The sequence below is a fragment of the Genypterus blacodes genome, unplaced genomic scaffold (assembly GCF_046128005.1).
Source record: "Genypterus blacodes isolate CSIRO-AG114 ecotype Tasmania unplaced genomic scaffold, CSIRO-AGI_Gbla_v1 ptg000012l_1, whole genome shotgun sequence".
In the NCBI taxonomy this organism is placed as follows: Eukaryota; Metazoa; Chordata; class Actinopteri; order Ophidiiformes; family Ophidiidae; genus Genypterus; species Genypterus blacodes.
Window position 1 is genome coordinate 2,920,183 of NW_027466826.1, and position 26,296 is coordinate 2,946,478.

The 26,296-nt window shown below is 44.6% G+C and overlaps 1 protein-coding gene across 1 annotated transcript in view; it reads right to left on the reverse strand.

Annotated features, from left to right (window-relative positions):
* Positions 1–15,677: 15,677 nt before the first annotated feature.
* wdr11 (WD repeat domain 11) overlaps positions 15,678–26,296 on the reverse strand; it is a 45,449-nt gene continuing 34,830 nt past the window's right edge. Inside the window, exons 21-29 of the mRNA XM_076165016.1 lie at positions 23,950–24,012; positions 23,669–23,734; positions 22,355–22,538; positions 20,714–20,809; positions 19,277–19,442; positions 18,799–18,896; positions 18,248–18,393; positions 17,756–17,838; positions 15,678–17,370 (exon numbers count right to left, since the gene is read on the reverse strand). Coding sequence (XP_076021131.1) covers positions 17,168–17,370; positions 17,756–17,838; positions 18,248–18,393; positions 18,799–18,896; positions 19,277–19,442; positions 20,714–20,809; positions 22,355–22,538; positions 23,669–23,734; positions 23,950–24,012 — 1,105 coding nt within the window. The 3' untranslated portion in view covers positions 15,678–17,167. The remainder of the gene's footprint in view (positions 17,371–17,755; positions 17,839–18,247; positions 18,394–18,798; positions 18,897–19,276; positions 19,443–20,713; positions 20,810–22,354; positions 22,539–23,668; positions 23,735–23,949; positions 24,013–26,296) is intronic.

Sequence of the window (26,296 nt, forward strand, 5' to 3'; positions counted from 1 at the left end):
AATTAAAAGCCCCATTACGACTGGAGAGCTTGCAAATGAACGGCTTCTGAAATCCAAAGATTCATGTTTTTGGTTCAACCCAAAAGCCTCTTTGTTCTGCAGTCAGCCTATGTTGGCTACGGTGCAGATGCCTCAGTAAAATGATGACGCTTTAGGCCGCTATATTTCCAATAACACAATACATGACTAGCATTTTTGAAAACCTAACTTTGCTACAGCTGCAATACTTCTCATGGAAACAACAGGGAGAAAGTCTGGATCAATGAGATACATATGACTAACAGAGCGAAACTATCTGTAAAGTCATAGCTCAGCTCTATCCCTCCACTCATGGAAATTATTCTTGGATTGCCTTGAGAGGCCGCTGAGCCATTCTGCCGTCACTGAAAAATCAAACACGCCGAGCATGGCACATATGTAAGTCTTTATAGGACCCTATAGTGCGCCTCAGTCTTTCTTTCATTCATCTCCTCCCTCCATCCTCCCTGTCATGTCATCCTCGGGGCTGTGTAAGCTCTGTGGTTTGGCATGCTGGTGCAGAGATCCCAGTAGTTCCTGTTGTGGGGAGAGCGACTATTACAACGCCACACTGCTACAGTTCAGAGAACAATTATCATAATTATCATTTCACCAAACGGAGCTATGACATCCAGCGATGCGGTTGCTGTTTGGTTTTGAATGTCAGTTTGATTTGGCTGATATGTTTCTGTATTGCGTCTGTCTTTAATTTTCTCTTTTTCGCGTGCGTTCAATCACAGTAAGCACTGACACGGACGCTCACGGTGAAGTCACCACCGAGATAAATGTAAAGAGCAACAACCTTCATACCAGGAAAATTCCGACCCATAGAAACCAATAAAAAACAAACATTTGCCGTATATATATAGCTAAAAGCAAGTTATATAAAAGGTGCTCTGGAATGTTTCATACAAACTCCAAGCCCATTGTCTGAGTTTATAGATCCCATCTGACATTGGCGGACCAAAGCCAGTCCATGCAAAGCGAGAAAGTGAGGTAACGAGCAGAAAGTGATGAGGCGTCCACCAGTCTCTGAAACAGAGGGAGGATGTGGGAAAAAGTGAAGTCAAAGTCGGTCTCAATCGGCCAAGATAATGCTAGCACCCATTCTCATCTCCATCTCCTCTTTACCGTAGCCACGGCGACGGCCCAAAATGAACGTGACTTTACTGACATGTGCCGTGTTGAGCGTTAGACACCAGCGTGTCTACCATCGAGACCATATGTGCAGCCAGAGGTGAAAGGTCACATCTGAGCTTGGTTTGGTGAACCACACCAGCCAAGGGAAGGCAGATAAAAGAAGCACCAGTACAGATTCAGTGGTCGGCGAGAGAGAAGTGGGTTTTAAGTGGAGGTTTCAACTTTGTGGATGTTCCTGTACCCCTGCTGTCTCTGCCAAAAAATATCTTGGTCTAATTTGAAAAACCTTTGATTCATCCCTTATGGGACTATACAACGATTTGTTCAAATTGAGTCTTGGTTTTAGACCGAGGCTGAGGAAGAAATGCCAGACTGAGAAGACGTTTGGTCTGTGGTTTGATCAAACCTCTTTGGGAAAGTTAAAATTGCAGAGGAAGAGCACAGACAGGGATGATTTACCCGTTTATGCCCGTATGCGCGTGCACCTTCCATTCCCCATTTGCCATTAATGTAATCCTAACATAACACCCCACATCTAACTTCCATTCCACACATTTCCACTCACACACACACTGCATTTTACAGCCACTCCAGAATATTTCAGGCAGTGGTTAGTCCCAGTGAAGCCACATTTCCTTCAGTTAGATATATGTTCACTGGCACAGGCATCTCCAATGCAGCCTGTTTCAATAAGACCCCAACATACTCAAACTGGCTTATTTATCACCATTAAGGAAGTGCAAGGAGCCCAGGACAGGTGCTGAAACCTGCTTGTAGAACATTATCCTGTTTTGACACAAAACATCTTTAAACTGTCAGTATTTTGCATTGGGAATGATGCGTAGGCAGTGTTTTGAGTGTTTTGTAATGAAGTGCAGTAGCTCCTGTGTTCCATGGCTGTTCCATTCACTCACCTCATTTAGCTGACAGGTAAAAAGGCTTTGCCACCCTAGATAACAAGTCTACCTTAAATTTAGGATGAGATATGTCCTAGAATGTGTTGAAGGAGTTACGATTACAGTACCTAACCCTGATCTTTGCCATAATTCGGGCAAATTCCTACCTGCAGAATGATGAATTAGGCTTGGAATTTGACAATCTTTGGAAAACTGTGTGTTGCTGCCTCCAGACAGATGAACAGGAGACAACACGTTAACTTTCAACATGTTAATCCAAATACACGTACCTGATATGTTACTACCTTTTCTCAGCATCTGTTTCACTTGCTTTAGCTTTCCATTGATTGGGTATGTTCTAATGCACATGTATCTAATAAATGGCTTTAAAATAGAGATGATGCAAGCAACATTTGATACCACATTACAATATTTTAATATAAGCCAACGCTACATGCCTGTGTTTTAATTATGTTGATGCAAGAGCACATATTTAGCTCTCCAGGCACATTAGAGCCATTCAGTTATGTGTACAAAGCAGTTGACTGGGCGCTTTCTGCCTCTGTGTTGTTAGATTAAACCCACAATCACACTCAAATCTTTCAAAAATGGGGCGCAACCTGGTTTCCATCGCACCACTTAATGTAACTACTTAATGGCTCCTGAATGCCTTAATCACCTCGGTACTTGATGTGTTTCTGTTGCTCACTAAGAAAACAAACTTGTTGCAAAGGCATTAAGCCTAAAGGCGACTGGCCTGCAGCTGAGTTTCTGTTTTGATTTTCAATCTGACTGGCTCAGAGGTGTGCACAGCCAAGGTGGAGCCTCTAATGTGAGTTCAAGTCACAACCTGTGTCCTGTCTTAATTCTCATTATTCTGACAAGGAAAAGTCATTTCACTGTTTGTTCTGTTTTCTTTTAGTTGAGTAGACCTGTTGAAACGTCTAAGCTCTTTGTAATAACCCTGGCAGACAGTTGGAGTTGATTGTGTGTGTGTGCGTGCGTGTGTGCGTGCGTGTGCGTGCGTGTGTGTGTGTGTATGTCTATGTGTATGTCTATGCAGTGTGTTTGAAGTAGCGCCCCCGGTTTACCTCCTGGGCTGAATGTTTGGAATCCACCCCCGCGCTCTCCGGGGGTAGGTTGCACCCGTTGCCCTTCTTCATCACTTCTTCACACCAGTTTGCAGTCGACCCAGGTGTGCGTCCTTCCCCTAAGCCTGCAGGGGTCGCACCGGCCACCCGGACCTGCCTCAGAGCTCATCACCCGGGCTTTTCCCCTCCCACTGTCCAGGCAGCCATGTAATGAAGCCCTAATGAGCCTGTCACTCCAACTGTCACTTATTCCTGTCTTTCCTCTCTGACCTGACAGGGTAGGGTGAAAGACGGGACAAAGAAAAGACATTCTTTGCTTTGCCAGTGTTTTAAAGTATAGACACTTTACTTTAGTATGTCAATTTTTCAATTTTTCACTTTTATTGCATTTCAGAGGGAAATATTGTAGATAATGAAGCTAAACATTGCTTTTATAGGGTAAAATTATTTTCTGCCTTGTTTCATTCCTTTAATCTTCTTACTTGTTTCCTTCCTTTTACTATTTCAGTCTTTTTCTTCTTTTATTCCGATTCACCTACCTCCTTTCTTTACAGCTCATCCATCTTTCCTCCTCTTTCTGCCTGATCTGATGACACGAAAAATCCTAGAAAGTGGAGATAGAAGATCAGGGCCCAAAAATACATTATACCAATATATTCATCACAATAACTACTTTTCCCTTTAATTTATTTTACTGTAGGGAGATTAAAAACCAATAAAGTGATTAAATGTCAAATCCCGTATGACTAAGGAAACACTAGAAATCGAAAATTAACAGACTGTCATCATTGATGAAGATAAAGATGAGATGATGACATTTGAGCTGATGCCAATAACAATGAGGTGAGTCATGAAATGTCTAACCTGATAATCAATGAAGTCCAGCAAAGATCTGACAAACCTAGACGGTAATGATCTTCAGTGCCAATTAATGAGCCTGTGAAACTCCTGCAAACATTTTGGATTGTTTTTCCAGGGCTGTAGGGATGGTTCTCTTCCACTGCGTGGCGCCAGAAAGCCCTTCTTCTGTGAGGTGGAAACTGTTTTCAATGCAGGGACTTGGAGGAGAAGAGGGGAGAGGAAAGAGAGGGGGAGAACTCTAAATAGTTGGCTGACAAAGCCAGCGAATGGCTGATTAAAAGCATGTGCAGACCCGCGATTCCCAAACTGTGACAGACAGACCGCAACAGACACACAAGACACGAACAAAGCAGCAAACACCCCCACCTCCACCCATCAACATGTACATTTGGAAATGATAAACAGGGTGTGGGGTACATTCATGGGTGAGGTCTTAAAATGTTGATACGGTACCTTAATCATGCTACAATCTTTCTCACCAGACAGAAAATGTAGAATAACAACCTATGAAATGTCTGATTACACGAGTCACTGTAAAACGTTCCACTTAGAAGAGTTTAGACCTTCATCTTCTTCTCTCATAGACTCTGATTACACACAGGAGAAGGAGGAGGAGGAGTGAGTCCTCCTATTTGGAAGGTTGGTAAATGATAACAAACATGCTCTTGAGGATGAGGAGAGGGTCTGGAAGGAGGTGTGTGTATGTGTGTGTGTTTTCTGTCCCATGTAAGAGCTTCACTGGCCCATGACGTGAGGGAACTGAAGCGAGCCAGGAGAAATCAAACAGCGGCAGAGAGCTGAAGGATCCAGAAAGAACAGCAAACCTCCAGTCCAAGGAAAGAAAATATACACTACATAGGCCTTCACATAAAATAATAATATCTGAGCAAAGAAGAGAGCCGCAGCGAAATAATACAGAATGACAACATGCAGCGACTCTTTTGTTCTCCCAATGTGGTTGGCTGAGATGCCAAGGCTTTGAAGCGAACAACTGACGGGTCCAGACAAAAGAAACAACTTGAAAAAACCATGACGTGCGTAAAATAAATTTATATATTTTTCTTTATTTAGACTATGTGTGCGCATTCTGTTTCACTTTGCCTTTCACCGTACTTTCACTGTGGTCTGGCTTCGGAATATCAAATATTTATCCAATCCTTGGAACAAATCGTTCACTCTTTTCGCACTGGTGTGGGTTTCAAAACACATATGCTGACTAGTTTACCTCTAACAAAACATTTGAGTGGGCGTGTGGAGGGGTATATGAGTGTAAAAATACATCAATCTTTGTGTGTCAGCGCTGCCTTGACACGACGGGGAATTGAAATAGCACAAAGCGCGAATAGGAGGCGGCCGAGGGGAGAAACACCCAGGCATCGATGGGATGCGTCTGTGCCCCGGGCTGCACGCTCACGTCTGGGGCCCTCGTCTGGTTCTCCTTCTTATCGTTCCTTTATCAGGCTCTCAGAACTTGTTGGCAGCGGTCACAGAGACCATTACACCACCGCCCCCCACCTCCCCTCTGTCACATCTTATTTACTCAAGCTTTGATTAATAGCCTGTACATTTGCAACGAGACACACGCTGGTTTGCGAAACGGGAAAAGATAGCTTGTTTAATTTGAAAAGCAGTTAAATCCTTTCCCACTCATCTTGTGACATTTCGGTCGTGCAGTGCATGAACAGGAGAGGAGGCCATGGAGTGCAACGCCGTGCGCTACATCTGCAAACAAGCCCGTGCAGCTGTGCAGTGTATAGAACCTAAGACTCTTTAAGCCCTCATGTCTCTGTTGATTTGTCAAAATTTACATGGAAACAGATTAGACATGCATTTCTCAGAGCTGGTTTCCAAGAGCGGGAGGATGTTTTTCCAAAACCTTATTTTCTCCCAACTGGACCCAAAATAGGTCACAAGTCTGAACATGTTCCACTGAAATAAACAGGATCGACTGAGGTTAATCATTTTAATTAGCGGTGGAAAATGAAGAGAAACATCTGTAATAGTAAATATGTTTACGTCTACCAGGGAGGTTTTGATTTGTTGTTGGTCTGCTGGTTAGTGTGTCGGCTTTGTGTTTGCACTACTACAATATGTTAGGAAGGAAGGGCGGAGCATGGTCAAGGGAAGAATCAATTAAAATAAGGCATGTTTACCCAGTGAGATATGCTTAGGCAGGGTGCAGTTTAATGGAATAGCTGTACAGTAACACACAGGGCTGGAAACATGTAACATCCACTTATGTGTTGCTGAGATCTGCTCAGATTTTATGCATCGTCAATAAATGCTGAGAACAATCTAGAAATGTTATGTGAATCATTCTCTCTTTAGGCCAGTATGCGATTAGAGCAGGACATGGACTAGGCTTGTTCAGCCTTGGTAGAGGTATGCCCTTCCCTACGACATCATCCTCACCTCAAAGAAGCCTTATAAACATCCTGTACAAGACTTTGGCATTGTGCACCTAAGTGTGACTTCACTTTGGCCTCATGTTAACGAGGGCCTCCTCCTTCTCTCTCCTACTTCCTTGAGGCCTTCCTTGCTCACCTCCTTATGTAAACACAGATCCCCAGCAATTATGTTGCACTGTAATGGCTGGATTCACCTGTGACAGCATGAATCGCTGACAGCAGTGGTGAAGGATGTGCCACTCTATCTGTTTTGAGGTTGCTGTAAATATTGTAGCAACACACCGCATTACCAAGACTCTGAGAAGGTTTGAGGCAGCAGAGGTGCACAGTGAAATTAATTATCTGGTAAGAGTTGGTATTGTCAGGTGTACAACGCTTCAACATGTCGGGTTTAAAGGAAACATGCTCCTGAACGCACCGTTGCATAAGAAAGGATAATTGCAGCCTCTCATTCTCACAGTGGCTGCCTATGTAATGCTGCGGCGCTCCATGCAGCTGCAGGCGGACGAGCACCGGCCACCTCATGGCTGCTTTGCATTAGGGTATTCCCTCATTCCCCATTGGGAAATTTGTTATCTATCATGTGACCGCCTGGGTTCCATTAAAGCTCACACTTCTCCTCATCCTTCCTCCTTTCCTTTCCTCCTCTGAAGGGGCTGATGGAGGATGGTGACAGATGTCGGTTTCTCCCGGCGTTTGGCTCTGTGTGCCGGGACTCTGGTCTGGTTTTTATTTGTGCAGCCTCGGCCCCCATTCCCCCCCCAGTTTTGCACCCCCACAGTTTTGAAAGTGACATGAATTCCAACGCAAAGTTCTTATCGTTTGTGATTCATGTCATATGTCTTCACACCGTGCGAGTGAAATCTAATCAAGTGCATTATAAAGATGTCAGTATAGAGGCCGGCCTTATCAGCTGAGCTCAGTGGAGTCACGCTGTAGGTATGTAGTAATGCACATTTATGATAACCCCAATGAGCACAAACCTACCGGCCTGATAACAGCTTGGCGCCATAGGAGGACTAATACCACATGACAGGGTGAGTAAATATGAGAGTTAGAACGACTCTGTCAAACACACAACTCCACCCTTCAGCTAGAGCTCTATCATTCACTATGTCTCTCTATCACTCTCTCCCCTGCGCCTCTTGCCCTCCTTCAGCTGCTCTCTCTCTCCCTCCGCTCTGCTCCTGTAGCGACCACTCCACCGGGCCCCGGCTGGAGCCAGAGGCCCTATAGTTGGCCACTGCTGTGTTCCCAGCATCAGAGTGATGGAGTGGGGTTATCAGAGCAGATCCCTCCCCCTCTCTCTCTCTCCCCCTCCCTCCCTCTCTCTCCACCCCTCCTCCAGAGAAAGGACCAGGCCTGGGAATAGAGTCTGGCTGGATGGATTGAGCCACAAGCCTGCTGCGAATGAGGCCGAGCTGCTTGCCTGATGGAGAACGGGCTGTTTCTTTGTGAATAGGCTGTCAAAGTGTTAGACTGAGCCGGGGTGGAACACTGATATCAGTCAGGAGAATGCGGCTCAGAGAGGCCCTGCTGCAGTGATGGATCGTGCCTGTATGATGTGGTATTCGTAGATTGTAACATTAAGGGAGGTTATGTTTTCTGTTGCGTCTATTAGGAGGAGATTTTAAATGGTTATTGATGGATTTCAATGAGACTTGGCGACCAGTGCCAAAAAAATGTTTTGGTAATGGTTGCCATGACTTTATCCATCCTGGATTCCTTACAATATTTTCTGCCATTTAGAATTTTTTCCAAAGCTATTTTCTCTCCTACAATCTTGGGTCATTTTCCTGTCTGAACTTAACTTTTCTCTGTGTTTTTTGACATTCCTCACCATTTTTTGCTATAATTGAGTGGGTGTGGCTCATTCTTCCAAAAGTGTATCGACCTGATGGTGGCGTATATTTCATCACTGAGAGACGGAGTTATTATTGGAGGACCACTCGGCCTTGGCGGAGACTTCCAGCCTTTAATTAGAGTCATTCATCAGATTTGAGTAGTTTTTCAACAGCAATTGTGATGTCATACTATGTATTGAGCACAAAAGAGGAAGAAACAAGGTGATTCAAGAACAAAGGTGAATTATTTCATTTTACTCTAAACTTTGTCTAAGTAATTTAGTTTTTGGTCGATCTTTCAATACACAGGGGTCACAGCTATTCTTTGGAAAAGAAAAAGTTAAGTCCAAGAACAACCACTTCATCGTTTTCATATGCGCGCACACACACACACACATACACATAAACACACTCACACACACACACACTCACACACACGAAGGTCACCCAGCTGTGAAAAGAAGCTCTGTCTTAGTGGTCACCCAGCGTTTCCAAAATACACTTAACTAATCTGCTTGATCTAGCACTTTATTGACGATGAAATCTTCAAAAGGGCAGAAACTGGAGACTCATGCGTCTCCTAAACCACGGCCAATGCAATTTCCACCAGCAGGCGGGGGGGCTAGTGGGAAGGGTCTGACCGGTGGATGGTGCTTTATTGGCTGCATTCTCCTTGGCATAAAGCTAATTCACCCTCGATGACAACCCACGGCGAGAGGTGAAAGACGAGACGCATTCTTTTTTACCCGCTCCCTAAACTACCTACTTTATTAGCCGGCCTCACTGTGACAGGTCTATTCATTCTCTGCCCCGTTCTACCCTTTCTCTCTGACACACACACACACACACACACACACACACACACACACACACGCACGTCACACTCTCATTCCCTAACACACTTACAGTATGCACACACCAACCAAACACACACCAACCAAACCCAAACATGTTATATTACTGGCTGGGAATTTATATTGTTTTCATAGGGTGGACAAAAAAAAGACGGGCTTCAGTCTGACCAGGGATCCATCGCTTGTGTCCCATGGCTGCCCTTTCTAGCTGCACAGTGGAGTGAGGCCCCTCGAAATCACCGAGCTCGGAGCGCGCAAAGCCGTGACACACACTGCGGATTACAGGAGGGCAGCCCCCCGAGTTATCACACATCATCTGTACACACAGGGTCAAAGCAGCCCCTCTGTCTGGCTTTGCTGGATACACATGAATGAACAGACAGGAGAATGAGAAGTCTGAGTCTGGGGCATTTTTCTTGATTAAGTAATTTATTCGTCCCATCTGGAGCAATAACTTAGCAGAGTTCAAAGCTGAACAGGCTGTCATTAGTGAGCTCTACCTCTACTTACACACTTGATAACACCATAACTCTTCATGGACGTCAGATCAAATCCATAGACTCTATAGATAGCACAGCTAACAAGAGCCACCTACTTAACACTGGGTCTGTTCTTAGCAGTCCCACTCCAGCTCCATCTCTCCCGGGGTCGGTCCAAAGGCCTGGAATGTGACCTGCTCCAGATCTCCCAGGGCTCCAATGAGCTCCACATTGTGCAGGGGTTAGGTACCCGCACATCCAGCTGGGCTTTGCTGGCAGGTCCTACCTCCAGCGGCTCTGCAGGCGTATCAGGTTTCCCTGATGTTGGGTCACTGAAGCACCTCCTGGTTCCACTTAGGGGCATTTCATTATTTTAGATTTATCACAACTATATTGGCCTGTGCCATGTTTTTCGTACATACGTCCCTAAGTGTAATTCATAGCATCTATTAATGCACAAACTGACAAACTTTTAAGGCACTGCAAGTTGGAGTTGTTCCCAGGCTTGAAGGGATTGCAGGCTCTCATGAGGGCTGTTGGGTACTGTGGGTTGTTGCCCAGAGGAAGGACAGGCCAGTCCCACTAGATTTAACATTACTGGATATGTACCTAGTTGTTTCAAAGGGTCCAGCCTGACATCCACCCGACTTGAACCCTCCCCCACATGGCACTCTGCAAGACGGATCAAGTCCCAGAGGACAGAATAGTGGCCAAAGTAGTGTCATGGATGATTTCCAAGTCCAAACCTCCTTTTGTTATGTTCATGTTATTGTTCACCTTAGTGAGGCAGAACATCATTATATCATCTGTTATTATTTTTTAAGCAGTAACTCATTTATAAATGTGAAGAATGAGAAAAGTAAACGGCTTCGGACATATCTGACAGAAGAAAAAAGAATCTATTTCATCTTAAGCAGCAGTGCCTAATCTCCTCAGGGCCTCTAGGGGCCATTTAACGCTGGTGTTCTTGTGCCGGAAGCTCTCTGGTGGGGGTGTGGGGACAGGAGACTTGGATTGAACAAGAAGGGGAAGAAAGCTTGGATTCATCCCCCATTAACATAATAGAATTACCGTAGTGAACAAAGCAGGCATTAGTGCACCCACGGTGGCATTTGGAGGAGATCCATCTCTCTTTCCTCTGCAGGCCTGCCCTCACTAGTTAGAGAAAGAGAAAATCTCTCTTTTGTTCACCCTTTCAGGGGTCTTGGAAGATTTGCAACAAGGGGCTGAGCAGGGATACATGCACACATACCTGCACAGACACACACAACAAGACTGTTGCACATGCTTGTGTGGTTAATGTGCGTCTGCATGTGCGCGCTCAGACCTGGCCAGAGCCTCAGTGTTTACCAGGCAGCTTGACCTGCCCATCAGAACAGATTACATCTGCATAACCCCAGCAAAACACTGTCAGCACTCCCCTCAACGCTCTCTCCATCCACCCTCTCTTCCACGTCTGTCATGCTCCTCTGCTCTCCTCCTCACTTTATCCTTTCAGTTCCCTTACTCCCTGCCTAGACTTCTGTCTGGTCTGATGTAATGCGTTTCCACTGTGCCAGCATTTTTCACAGCTGTGCTGCATCAAACATCGCTCAAGTCCCCTCAAAGACATCAAGCGAAAGAGTTTTGTGAACAGTGACCTCCAAATATTTATCACAAGTGTTAGCTTGGCACACCTAGGAGGAGTTTCCCTGCATGGAGAGTGATGTGAGCTGTTTCTATAAGGAATAGCTGCTTTGCTGATTCCCAGATTAAGCAAAACGTGGTGGTGTGCTGGTGTCAGATTGTCTCCATGATAGAGGCAACATGGCGCCACCACGCACAAACACTGCAAACTGTTATGAAATGGACCTGTAACCTCGTCGTTGGCTCTGTCACTGCATGACCCACTAACACACACCTCAGCCAGTGAGAAACACACAGCAGACACACTGGAATGTGGCTCCTTTCAATGGGATTCAGGCACAGATTCCGTGGCCTACTTTGTCTCATGGGAAAGTAAAATAACATATGTTGAGTGACTGAATTAATGGCTTGAGTTAAAAAACAATCTACTGAGCTCATCCTTATTAATATGATGCAAACATACTGATGACACTCATCAATGACAGGTGGTGGTCTCAAACCAGCAGGATCAAATAACTGGTTTGCATAAAAACATTACAGTTCACACCTTTTATTATTCAGGTCTAAAATGTATTCGAAATTATTCCAACTTAATATCTATTTGTCTTTGAAGATACATCTGTGGCAGCCACAATACACAAGTTTATGTATTATGTGGCTGACTGATCAACTGTTAAGGCGTGAAGTCTCTCATTCCAAGAACTCTGCTGCCACCTAGTGAAGTGTGAGACTTGTATACTTTCCACATTCATACAAGAGTGTAGTTCTCTGTACTAGTGCAGAGTATTATTGGTGTCAATCCAGAATCAATCCAGGTCACAGGAAAACAAAAAATATATGTAAAAATGTGAATTGTCATCATTGATGTATTAACATATTGCAACAGGTTCTATTGACATTTAATGCATATACATTTAATAGCTAACTTACACTTCGTCAAGTAATATTTTTATCCCTTTTAGTATTAGTAGTATCAGTATTAGTATTGGGATTTGAGTACTTTGTCCTCTCCTGCTGGACTGAGAATGTCTGGTTGTTTAAACCATTGGAGCGAGCGAGTTTGGACTCGCGTGGCTTTTGGCAGCACGTGCGTATCCCCTGGAGTGTAGCCTGCACCGGGCCCCAGCAACACAGCAACACAGCCGCACAGCACTCCTGAGCCTCCAGAGTCCCCCGTGGCTCCACACACACACCGGGCCCAGTGTGTCCGGTCAGACTACACGGGGAGGAAACGCACACTCCGCTCGACTAGAAACAAAAACATGCTGCTCTACGAGAGACCCCCCAACACCACGGGATAGTCCCTGTGCGTCCAAACAGGAAGGAGGCCAGCGCAGTTAGCCCAGGCTCATTCTACACACACACACACACACACACTCACTCATAGAGACACAGACACACGTGCACTGACAAACACATACTGTAAAGGTGCATATACCAGGCCAACAACACAGGAAATGGAGTCAGCTGCAGCCCTGGTATCCTTTACATCCTCTCCTGGCTCCCACTGTCCGCGCTGTAAGGGAATACCCTAGTCCCTCTGTCCCTCCGTCCCTCCGTCCCTCCGTCCCTGCACCGCACTGGCTGAGCTCACAGCAGCCCCTAAGAGGCCATTTCCTTCATAATCGTCCCTGCCTTCAGCCCCCAGCTCTAATCTCCCAATGGACAGTGCAATTAGCCCGGGAAGGGGGGGAGGAGGCTGGTTGACTGTGATGGGGGTGTCTGTGCCATCTCTGTTACCTCAGGAACAACCTGTGCAACAGCATTTTCCCATTGTGGTTTAACATCTTTCACCACAGGCACATCAACAGGTGCCTGTGTAAACTTTTTCCGCTGGCCCCTTTGTTGATTCTGTCTTTATATTATTCTCTGCTGTTTATTCACTCCATAGGGGCTTAATGGGATCTCCCCATGTCTGTTTGTTGTGTACTTACAAAGACACGCACACGTACGTCTGCACAGTCCCTGGCGGGTTCTGCCTGTGTTTTAAGCTCAGTCAGTCAACAATTTGAGCAGGAATCTTTCAACCGTAAGGCCTGCCTGGCTTGTTGCCAGGTCAGTGAGGGATTTCCTGTAATACTCTGCATCAGTATCATCAGAGGTGGCTCAATCTCCTGCAGTGTGGAAACTTCCTCCGGTGTACAAGTCTCTCAAATCGGTGAAGGCCTTCTCTGAGGATTAGCTGCATAGATTAATGCACAGGCTGGCGTCAGAGCTGCAGACAGCGCAGTACATAACCTGACGGAGGCAACGACACACACTCCTGACACAATACACACATTGATTCCTTTCCTTTCTTTGTAAATAGCAGCTCCGACCGCAGCACGCACGTGTGGAAAGCCACAAAAGAGCTGTTATAAAGACGGCACAAGCTTTTCAAAAAGATTATCCTGTCCATAAGTCATTACCGGGCGTCGATAACAGTATGTCAACACGTGGTAATGTTCCAGAGATCCTGTTGTTCCCCCATACTGCCCCTATCTAGCTACAGCCCCCGCCCCCCACCCCGCACTCTCTCTCTCATGCATTTCAGTGCTGTGTTGTGTCGAGGTGAGGCCATGGTCGAGTGAACACTGTGACATTCATCTAAATGGAATCAGATAAAGCCTGAGGCCCAAATACCTTCAACATAAGCATCACCTGGAGCTCACAGCAGGACGCCCCCCCCCCCTTGTGCCACTTCACAGCCAACCACAGATGCCGATTATCAGGGCGAACCGGGGGCTCCACCAATAGCAGATACTCAATGGAGCGACCAATCCCAGGAGTGACTGAGGTCCCAGATATCAGATGAGATCAGGCCTGTGGGTGCTGGTTTCCTGCCAAGCCAGACGATACACCTCCCAGCCACCCAGCCCCCAGATGTGGGTGAGGGGAGGTGATGCGAGGGTTAGACCGATCGTGTGTGAGAAAACGGATATGACCTTTACATGTGTAGATCAGGTTCGCCCCCATAGAGTGAAGTGGAAGTAAGGAAACGGTGTGAACACTTTTGGGGGGGCAAAAGAGTGACTAGTTGGGTTTTCATTTTGAGTCGGAGGGTAAGTAACAGTGTCAACACAGTCGTCCTCCATGCTGTTAAGGGAAGGATGTAGAGAAAACAGAGGAAGGTTAGAGGGAAAATGAGGGAGGAATTCAATGGTGAATGTGGAAATGGTAATGGAAAAACAAACTGGAAAATAATGTGAAACATGGCAGAGGAAGAGTGTGTCCTCAGATGAAGTTGTGTGAGCAGGCTTAGACCTGCCCGCTGTGGATAAAGCTATCTGTCAGCAACAGCAGCAGAGAACACACTCATGGGAACTGGATGACCTGCTGTACATTGGTGTCAGTAAAAAAGAAAAGCAAAAAAACAGAGTAGGTAGTGTTGGAACTGTGCTCTCTGCTCGCCACGCACTGGGGGTTTGGGTTCAAGCACTGCTTATAGAGATGATTGAGAATGCGTAGCAGAGAGATTACCACACACGACTGATTCCAAACCGCCTGCTCTCACTGTGGGGTGTGAAACAAGTCAAACAACCGATCTCCATCTGTCTTGGATGAACACAACAATTACGCCTCACAACTTGGGATCCAAACGTACTTAATCTTGTTTTGAAACTGCTTTGGATCTGTATTTTTCAGGAAGGGTACAGAGGGGTGAAAGCCAAGCAGCAGACTGAAACAAGGCTTCCAGGAAACGAGCGGAGGACAAAATCAAAAGAGAAAAGAACAACGGAGGCAGAGGGCAGTTGGCTCTCCAGTTTCCTTTAGGTGTAAAGAAGAAAAGCGGAGCAGGGGAGGAAGCGCGTATATGGTGGAAAAGGGAGCTGACAAGGAAAGATGGCTGGATGAGTTGATACCAGAGCCATTTGGCGAGCTGGGTGGTAGCCTAAAGTATAGGCGGTGGGACAGAATGGAAATGGTGCAGCCAGGCTCTGCATACTGATGCTCTGGGCTCTGTGACGGTTGGATCTGCTCTCCGGCAGTTATTCATTAAGCCATTAAAAGGAGCAGAATCGAGTCGTTTGTGCGCTCCTCTGTTTCAGGCACTTTTTCCTTCTCTTTGTGCTCTGATTTGTTTTGAAAGAGAGGTGGAAGAGACAGAATACACGTCAATGAATAAATCTGAGCCCATGAAAGGAGAGGCAGAGCATTAGACCTGGACGCGGAGCTGTGGCCAGCTGTTGGCCCTCCCGAGCAGAAAAGAAGAAAAGAATTCATTGCGGAAGCAGCTCATGCAGGAACTAATTCAGCTCTTCAGGGTTGATAAATGAAGGAGACATTCAGATGCTACCTGGGTTAAAATTAAAAGAGGATCATTGCAGAAAACGCCACTTTATGTAATGAGTCTTTTCTAAACTGCCTGCCACAATACAGCCTTTGACTCACAGCCACTTTCCCTCCCTGCTCTCCATTTAGGGGTAAGAGCGCCCTCTTGTGTAAAGCTCCTAATGAAACACCAAAGTAAAGCTATAAAGTGAAGAATATTTATTTTATTGCCATCCATATATACACATATTTTTCTTTTCATATAGCATAAAGCATCAAGCTCTCTGTGTTAACAATGAACATTGACTTAAGTCTAAACTTTGACACGTTTTGACTGGTTTGTTTTTCTCACAAAACGTCAGGACTGAACATTTTAACAGCATGGACTCAAAGACTTCATTTAGAACAAAGAAAAGCAGCAAATGTTAATCAAACCATAGAGCACATCACTTTTTACTGCCACAACTGTGCTTCATATGATTGGATAAAGCACCTGGTTCACTACAGTAGTTTATCTAACAGGTGGTAGAACTCTACTAGTATCTGTGGGATCCTATGTAAGAGGGGCTACAGGGTAAAACACAGGGTGCCCTCAAATAGGGCTGGGTTACCATAGCGACAGAGCCTGGGGTTAGTATCACAGAAAAGAAAATCAACACAGACGTGTTTATGAAACACAATAACACACCAAAAGTCTGACAAACGGGATTATCTTCTCTTTTCAGGACAAGTTCACACTTCACAAAGCAAGTAAATGCAAAATCAAGGAGGAACATTTGATTTGTCCCAATGATCAGTAGATATTTAAGAGTTAAAATAAATGCAGAAGAAACACAACAAAATAATCTAAGCTAGTCCCTAAATGATGTGGCAGACCTATGTAACGTTTTAGATGTATAAATGATATAGAGTAGCATTGATTTGTTAAAACCGACTTACATTTTGACTGTTGTTCTTTCCATACACACAGAAGAATGCAGAGGAATCCTTTCAAGTTTTCATAAAAATATGAAAAACTCCATCTGAATTGACTGAATTGATGAATGGACAGAAGCATTTGTTCGACCCAAACAATCAAATAAGACAGCATCGCCTGGGTGCAAGTGGTCAAATTCCACATCTGCCTGTGTGAAGGGAGATGAGCCACTAATAAGTCTAACTCAATTTGCAGCCATCTATGAGCTCGTTCACATAATAAGGGTCATTTGGTTAAATTATACAGCAAGTGCAAGTAATAAACTTTTGGAATTTGGTCATGGCAACCAGCTCGCAATAATGCAAGCCTTCAATACCAACAGTGCATATTATCAGGGGTTAAAGTCATTGTGCCACATTTGTGATTAGCAGCAAGAAAAAGTTGACACGGATTTAAATCTGCAGAGCTTTGAACAGTACTCAATAAAAAAGGATTTGGATAAAAAAGAACAACAAGAAACAGATTTACCTCAAGGTTTGCTGATAGCAGTGTGCATTATTCTAGCTACTAGGGGAACAAGGCAGGGGTGTGTTTCTTTTGGGGGCGGTCACCAGGTGGAGACATGCGTACACACATGCACACAAACACACACTTGGTCCACTTATTACAGTCACAGACTCCAGTGACAGACTAACAGGTTTGCATTAGAGGAAACTTTCTACCCTTATGACCACGATTCCCCCCGAAGCGGACAATTATGAGGTCGTCATCCGTCCTCTGAGGTCACTCTGTGCTCTCCTGACCCACTCCTAACGTCTTGTCAGCGGGAACGGTGTTGTCCGGCGAGATTCCCTCTCCCTTGAACAGCTCCTCCATCAGCTGCTCTCCAGCGCTGCCTGCCCGCGATGCCCACAGGGCGGCGCCCTCCCGCAGGCCCAGCGAGCGAAGCAGCCGCGCATATTCCAGAAATACCGGCTCAATGAGCTTATGTGCACACGCAAGTCAAGGAGAAGTGCTGGGTAACAGATAACACAGAGGTTGAACATCATCGACAATGTTTGGTATATGTGGGAGTCTTATGTACAGGTGAAACTGGATTAGTCAGGATTGATTGCATGAACTCAAAACATATGATTTTTATGTCTAGATCTCAAAAGCTGGCATGCTGAAGTACTCTCTGTACCTACTGATGGGACTCATATTGGCTTTTAGGAGCATGACAAATGCGATGTGTGAAGCAGCCTAAATTGGCCGGCTTTGAAAAAAGCTTCCTGTTCCTCTCTTCATGTCTGTGTCAGAGATGGACCGTGTTAGCAGAGGCTTATTATGATGGCTATGAATGGCTCGCGGTAATGGATTTTTAGAAAAGGATATTGGAGGAGTCGTTGGCTTCCATCACCCCGTATTTCAGGCAGGCTTCAATGAAGAGGGCAGCGCGATCAAAGTGCCTCATGCTGCTCAGGAGATTGGAGAAAGGACGGAGAAGAGGCAGGCGCAAAGAGAGCAGAAGAGAAGAGAGAGCTACTGTCAGAACAAGAATCATCTCTACCTTGGTGCATATGATCCTTAAGCAAACATCAACCCTCTCATCCCAACGCTGCTGTAATTCACACAGAGAGCTTTTGCTTCCAAAGGCATCTCAGAACTTAAACTGTCAAGGATAGGACAGGTAGAGCAAAAGCTGATCAATACCGCAGTAAATGGCAATGGGTCAGGCCGAGCGGCACCCTAAAGAGTACTTCAATGTAAAAAGCAGAAGGAGAGACTAAGTTGTTTATGATTACAGAGAGCTTTTGAAGGGGAAAGTCTGCTTACTCCTTCTTTACTGTCTGACTTTACAACGTCCTGGGCAGCGATCCTTACCTCTGAAGCATCTCGCCTACTTTGTAAAAGCAGCCCAGAGAGAGCAGGACGAGGATGGCTTTGGACTTGTGGTTGACCTGAGGGGAGCACAGGTGCTCCGCCCAGCGTTTCAGGACATCTGAACTCTCTGCTGGACTGAGACGCACCTAGAAGAACACATACAGAAAGACACTTGACGATGCACGATCAAACACTAAAACGGTTTCAAAAAGGGGGCAAAGAGTGGAGGATCTGGTAATGCTGAGCAGCAATGAGGTGTATCAGGAGAACTATACTTAATTCTCATTTCTCTCAGCACTGCTACACACCGCCAATATAGCTGCTTAAATAGGCATTAAATTGTGTTTGGCTATCACAGACTTGGGTTACACAGTTGAGCACCCTTGGAAATAGTTTTCAAGTTGTCGAGTACCAATCAGGAATGATGCTTGGGACGTCACATCGCCCTCTACTGAATATAGTAGAAGGCCCACAAACACACACACACACTCTAACAGCTGACACACAGTAACCAATGTTGACTGTTGATGGATGCATTCATGCCGCGTTACCTTAGCCAGCCAGGCGGCGCGATTCCACTCCCCGTAGGTCTGCAAGTAGCGGCAAGCGTCCGCTGCCTTGTCAATCAAACACAACAGCTGCACTCCCTCTGAGGGAGAGTGAGAGACAGAGACAGAGATAGAGAGAGACCGAGACAGGCAGGGGGGTTGTAGAGATGTGAGATGGGCGAGATGGTGGATCATCACATGGTTAGCTGGGCTGAAATGTCCTGTCAATAATGTATTTTATTGGAGCATAGGAGTTTGCCTAGAGCAGGGGCAACCTTTTTAACTGAAAAAGCCAAAAAAGCCAAATATTTCTAAATGTATTTCCCTAAGAGCCGCTTCACAATTTGTGCTGCGATCACCCGGTCTGACGGGGGGGATATAATCACGGTATAATAATGTATTACTTGTTAATCGTGTTAAACAATGTCAGCTTAACTTCAACCCTTCACCACTTCACACCTGGCCTAGAGCATCAGACTACCTGCTAGTTTGCCGTTGGCGATCATGTTGGTGGCGACCAGCTTGATAGTGGACTGGGAGGGGCCTGAGGAGGTGATGGTGGTCACCAGACAGGCCTTGAGTGAATCACAGTAGTAGCTGGTGTTGTCGGCGCTCGTCTCCAACAGTAACTGTACGGCCCGATCTGTCTGAGAGCCACAAAAAAAGAGAGACAAGGCATCAAAGTCAGAGTCTTATAGGAGAGACAGAGAGAGAGAGAGAGGGAGAGAGAGAGAGGTAGAAAGAAGGCTAGGAACAATGTTTGAGCAAAGCAGGCAGGTAGCCAATGTGGGAAATCAACATCACAGACTCGCATCAGAACTTTATGGAAATGATCGGGTGTTACATGTGGTGTGCACTCTAGTGTAGAAGAAGGATCAAGTTCATGCTGGGATCAGAGCCCACCGGCCTTTGCCTGGCAGCGCTCTGCCGCCGTACACTCTGCTGATTGCAGCCTGTGATTAGGTGGAGAGTGGTGGTGCCGCACAGTGATGGAGAGAAGCTGCTCCGGTCCACACAGCCCGAGATGACAGGCAGAGGCATTAACAAGCCACATTTTGCTCCACTAGGCTCCGCACGCCATCTATATCTGTGATTTACAGTTAAGGCACTACGCAGTCGCCAGGGAGAGAGAGACAGAGGGATTGCGTGCAATTAATATTCGCATGGACGACAATATGAGAACTTTAACTTTTGGAGACAATATCTATTCAAATTCTACACTTATACTCTAATTACTTTTTTAATTACTTTTCTCCAAAGTCCTCTCAGCTTCTCATGTATTCACTGGGTGCTGAAGATTCATTCTGGCACTGAATCTGGCACTGTTCTAGAAAGCCTTGATAGTGACCTGGAGCACCTTCACCTTGAAGACCAACTTTATCCATTTAGAGGAGTTTCCATGGTTCTTGGATCGATTTTAATTTTCAGGGATGTTGGCTACAGCCCTGTGGGCCTTTCACTTGTCGATAACATTGGCAATAGTGTTCAGGCTGTCTGTCCTCAGAAAACTCTATCTACACCTCTATCTACAAGTTACAAGATGTATGTGTAGATGACAAACATCTTGTAATTTCAACACATTCTAAGATGAACTGATCAATGGATGAAATGCAATGGTACCAAAGCTTTTGGGAATGTCTGAATATGTATGAGAACATTTAATGCGTTTCATTTAAACATGGGAGGCGTATAACATGTTTAAAAAAAGCCCTATTTTCTTCTTCTTCTTCTTAGTATATACAAAAAAAACAACAACTATGAAGCAATATTTCAGTTCATCGGAAATTAACACATTTCCAGCTGTTGTCTGGGGGTATTTTCTGCTTAGTGAAGCCAGAGCTGTGCAGGATGATTCATGCATGAATTCAATGCAATCTGCTGTGGTGTGAGAGAGCAATACAGGGAATGTAGTTCTTACCTGGCCCAGCAGGAGGAGCTGGTCAGCGCATTTCTTGGTGTGTTCATAGCTGGAGCGCTTCACCTCCTGCAGGTGAACCCGATCCAACTGGAACTTCTGTGTGTGGTTAAGGTGAAGGGTCAGAACTTAGTCCTTTATTTGCAATTTACCTCAATGCAACACAAAAATGAATCTGTGATCATATCCTGGATCCGTGTGTGAGAGCATTTGTGTGTTTTTTAAGCATTTGTGGTGTCACTGTCATTGTCACTGTCATCACGCCTCTCTCTCATCACTTCTCCTGTGAGCCCTGATGGAAGGTCAGAATTTTGGCACAACTCACTGGCATTTTGTGGTTTCAGTGAGAAGACATTAGATAAACAGTAAATCACAAAAACAGAACTGTGGGATGGCTACAAATATAAATATGAGACCTTATCAGTTTCACAAACAGACTTGGGGAACAAACTCAATAGTGGGAGATAACAGAATTGCAGAAAATTAGTTGGGTTTGTGAATACTTGTGTGTCCGTATTTACCATAGAATCCTCAGTTTTTGGGACTTTTTGATGATGAATTTTTATGCAAGCCGTTTGCATGAATCCTCGCTGAGACCAAATGAGGTTAACTTCAGAGCTGCACGCACTGTGTTGGATTCGAGGATATTAGTTATTTCACTCAGGCTGCTGTCGCTGCTGTTTTTTTGACAAGTAGAGACAAATGCGGCTGCAGACTGTCTGGGTGGTTCTTTGAAACTTTTTGATCACTGCACACAACCTCATTAACAGCAGGCAGAACTTTCACAGAAGCAGAATGCTGCAAAATCTATTAAAAGAGCTGAAAACACAGGGGAAAGTATGGCTCATTTTGGACTTTTAAAAGTTATGTCCATTTCCACAGGGTAATTGTGGCTCAAACAATCAAAGGAACACATTTCCTCTGTCTCTTGAGTTTTTACTGATACAGGCTTGTGTGTAAAAACACAGCCAAAAGGTCTTCACACAGGATGAGTTGACATATTGATTACTTTTTATGTTTTTTCTTTCTTTTCTTAGCCAGTAGATGTTACCTGACTGGAAATTGAGACATGATGCACAAAATAATGTGGAGGTCAAACAACAAACAAGCTAAAGAAGAAAAGGACCAATCAATAAGCTTCTGAAGACAAGTTCTCTGCACTGCAAGAGCTCACTGGGTTGATACTTCAAGCATGAGCAGATTGTTTGTAAGAGCCTTGCAGGTTCCGAAACCTATTTCTCTTTGCAAACACGGACGCACATTCATCTGACCGCTAACGTGGCAGAAATGAGACATATCCCATGGTGGCTTTGAGTGATTGTGAGCTGAGGAAACCCTGGTGTGCTGAAATGCACTGAGGTAGAGTGAGAGATTGCTTGACCTCGAAAGAGCACAAGTGCAAGTGCTGCTTCCCCCTCAAGACCAGGATTTGGAAGGAGAAGTGAGAGAATACACAAAGTCATTAATAATAGAATGTCCTGTGTGCGAGGACAGGCTGGTGATGTGTGTTTGTCTTCACTCTGACACTATAAACTGTTTCTATGTGTGCAATGGTTTTTAAGTGCTGTTCTTGTGATGTTAAGGAGCTTTAGAGAGCGAAAAACAAAACCGTCCACCCTCACCCACTGTCGTTTGGTTTCTGACCTGGAAGTACGAGCTCTCACACAAAACGTCATGGCAGATGTCCAGGTGGTTCTGGGGCGCGGCCTTGCTTCCTTCGCTTTGACCCTCTGCGGTGGCCACGCTGAGCTGACGGGCCTGGGCGAAGGCCTGGAGGTAGTGCGATGCCACTGTCCAGAAGTGAAGGTCCGACTCGTCCCCAAACAACCTGCGGATCACGACAATAACGCATCAAGTTGTTTCTCCTGTTTTAGTTAAGTCAAATAATGCGTCGTCAATCGCCGCGTTGTCTGGCTCTCTGGTCGTTTGCTCGCCCACGTTCCCAGATCATTTAGCCCACGCCTTTCTCTCTCAACAAGCTCCCCCTTCTTTTCTTCACTTCTATTTTTCCAAGCCTGTTTTGAACACATCTGCACAAGCAGACAGCGGTTGCTAGGTTACCTTTCCATGCTACCTACTGTGTTTAAAACTTGGATGGTTGAGTGTGGAACCATTGTGCAATCATGAGTTGTCACTAAGCCCAAGGTCACATGATTCATAGTGTTAACAAACAAAAAAGGGACCTTGAGACATTGCAGGTAAATCATGGCTTTAATAATGTGACGCGAATGTTGGGCACTTTCACTCAGACTGGCTGTCAGATTGTCAGGCACTCAAGGGAAATGAGAAACAGGAGCAAAGTCAGAGTTGCTGACACTGACTTTCGTGTCATGCGTTACTGTGGGAATACACAATCAGACCTTTATGCCCATGACAAAATAAACCCCAGTATTTAGACAGATATTTGGATGATAAAACATCAACATATCATTTAGAAGAAAATGTTTTAATGTTGAGGATTTCAAAGTTCACAATTATACAGAGAACCCTTGTCCTTAGTTTTGCTGTTGGCAAACATTAAGAAGACTGACACACAGGAGCGTGAGTTGTGTTCTGTCATACAGTATGTTGGTGTAACTGGCTGCTCTGAGTTTACAGCTCAAAGTTGTAAAGCCCTTATAAAGAGCTGATGTTCCGCCCCATTTCCTGGCTTCTGTTCCCCAATGTATTTTAGCACAGAGACATTCTTTTATTGATCTTACTCAAAAATATATGACACAGGATTACTCGCTTCATATTGCAAGCTAAATTGATATCTACTACTTGCAAATAAAATTATAAAACCCTATTATTGAAGCAAAGGCACAGTAGTGTTTTTTACGAGCGTTCCATGTGAGCTGTCAAAACACATTTGTGCTGAACTGAAATAGTCAAGGTGGGTAAACAACCTCTCACGGACAAAAGTAAAATATGTGGGGTGTAAACAGTGATGACCCCCCACGCACAGCTGTAACTCACCGTGAGACCAGGAGGCAGCGCTGCAACAAGCTGAGCTCTGGGTCCTGCAGCACACTCTTCATATCACTGCACAGTCAATAGGAGAAAGAACAACCAAGTCAGTAAGAGGCAATTATACAACCCAACAGGAGAGTCTTATCTGTCAACTCACAGGCTACAAGAATATAAAGGGCTCAACAACTGTCACTGGTACCAGCGCACACAATTCGACTTTAATCTAAAATATGCTCATTTGAGTTTTCTAATCAAAAGCATTAGAAGACAGATGAATAGTAGCTCACTTAGACAAGGAGTTGAGCTGCTCCTGGATCAGGCCTTTGATCTCATTCTTCTCATTGTAGTCCCTGAAACACAGTGATCAAACTCAGTCAAAATACGCCTCATGTCTTCTTTAAGTGAAATCTGACCTGATAGCAAACAGGGAGTTGAGAACGTGCTCGATACGAGAAGTCAGTCTGAGGCGTCAGGCAATTACAGATAACTCCATCCAAACACTTAGGCCGTGGATCACTGCTTATATACAGTATACTGATTTATGATAAGACCAACATTAGGAAATGTGTGTTTATTGGGCCCAAGCAGTGCCACACTGAGGGCTCAGTGAAATGGAGGTAATTACATCATGCAATAGTTACACATTGATGCAGCTATCTGACAAAAACTAAATTTACTCTCCTTGCCTTTCAGGATGGCCTCTATATACTCCCATGCCGATTCATTTATGGAAGCAAGTTGCTTCTACTGGCAAATTAGTTATTTATTTTATGATGGCAATAAACTGCATAATCTTGTGGTTGGCAGATGGCACAGTGGTATAAGATTGAATGCATCAGGGAAAGTTTGACACCTTGTGGCTATGTCTTGGCTTTTACACTGATTTGATTCATTCTTAGAAATCTGATTAATTAAAACATTCCTCCTCCATCTGCTTTCTTTTTAAATTACATTACAACACAATTAACATGGACCAGATATCGCACCCAAATCACTCTAAATCTGTGCAGGGCTGTTCAAAAGGACTTCCAGATCAAGAGTTGTGTCCCAGATCCTGGATCCTAGTGAGTCCAGAAGGCACTGGACATTGAGCCCACATTAAAATTAGGAGGCAATCTTTGTATTAAAAATACAATCTAGCAGCACAGATTTCCTTATCTCCACCAAAGAGGTTATGAGGTATTGGGTTGTGTTTGTGTTTGTCTGTCTGCTTGTTGGCAGGATTTCTCAAAAAGTTCTTTTCAGTGGAACTTGGTGGGCAGGTTGGACATGATCCAGAGAACAGTCATTTTGGCCTTACACTTTTATAGAATAGAATAGAATGGAAATTTCACATCAATTGTCACAAAAGTTAACTCGATCAAGCTGGACAAACGTTTTTTCTTTATTTTTTTGGTACTCCTTATAGTTTGATAGAGTTTTAGTTTGCAGTGCTGTGTAGTGTTTTGTCCATCTGTGGTGACAGGAAGATCGGGAGAAAATCTGGACAAGCTCTCTTCAACAATGTAGTTTCAACTAACATCCACACTTTAGAAACGTGGTACACCTTCAAACTGTCAGTGAAACAGAGACGCAGTGACAGTTACCTCTGCTCTCTCAGTCTCTCTCACTGCTGTGCCCAATATCAATGACTCACACTACTACTGGCTACTATTTATGTGACAAACAATTGTTTAATCTCTCTCTGTGCTGCTTTGTTCGACTTCAGTAGCAGCCCCAATGCAATGGTTACAAAAGAAATGTTGTGGTTTGTGACAGTCAGCACTAAAAAATGGAAAGTTATTTATCTGTCTAGCACAGTGTCTGTTACACAGGACAATCCAGACACCTCTCTGTGGTCTATTATCACTGCTTATCCAAGAAAAGCCGTTCAATAGGTTTTACAATGTTTTGTCAGAATGCTATTGATTTTCATGATGGATTTTTCATGTCAAACCATTTTCGTTTCAGTTTTTCTACTCTGTGGCCAATGGATGAATTGATATTACCAAATAAACTGAGCAACCATTTTCAGATCAGAAAGACCACAATCATTATTATGATCCCTCTTGTCTTTTTGAGTGTTCTACTCTACTCTGTCTCATATCAGCGTTAATTTGAGCCAATATCCTTGTTAATAGGACGTAAGATGCAGATGAATAAGGAGCAACCACTCCGTCCCCTCAGACCTGAGCAGTTTAGAAAGTGGACACAGAGAGTGAAGTATTTGTTTGTTTGTTTGGCTCTCTATGGCATTGATGGTTGAGTCTCATAGCAAAAATATTAAAGGTCAAGTACCCATGTTTTTGTTCGTGTTGCTACCCTTTCCATCTCCTCTTCCTAGCATCACTGTGACACAACAGTAAACTTCACTTACTGGCAAAGGGCTCATAAGCTGCAGAGAAATGAGCTGAACATGCACCGCTCCCCCATGACACTCACAACTCTACTGAAGGCAGACCTGATTATGATTTTACTTTTATATACTAGGCACAGCTGCAATGAGAATGAGGGTTGTTACAGCAACACTGCTTCATAATGCACCCATAATCCCCCACTGTGGAGAAAAAAACAGACCTTATTAATATAGGCATTAGTTAGTACTGAGGAATTGTTCCTTGTTCATTCCACACTCCCCCAGTTTTTCCTGCATCA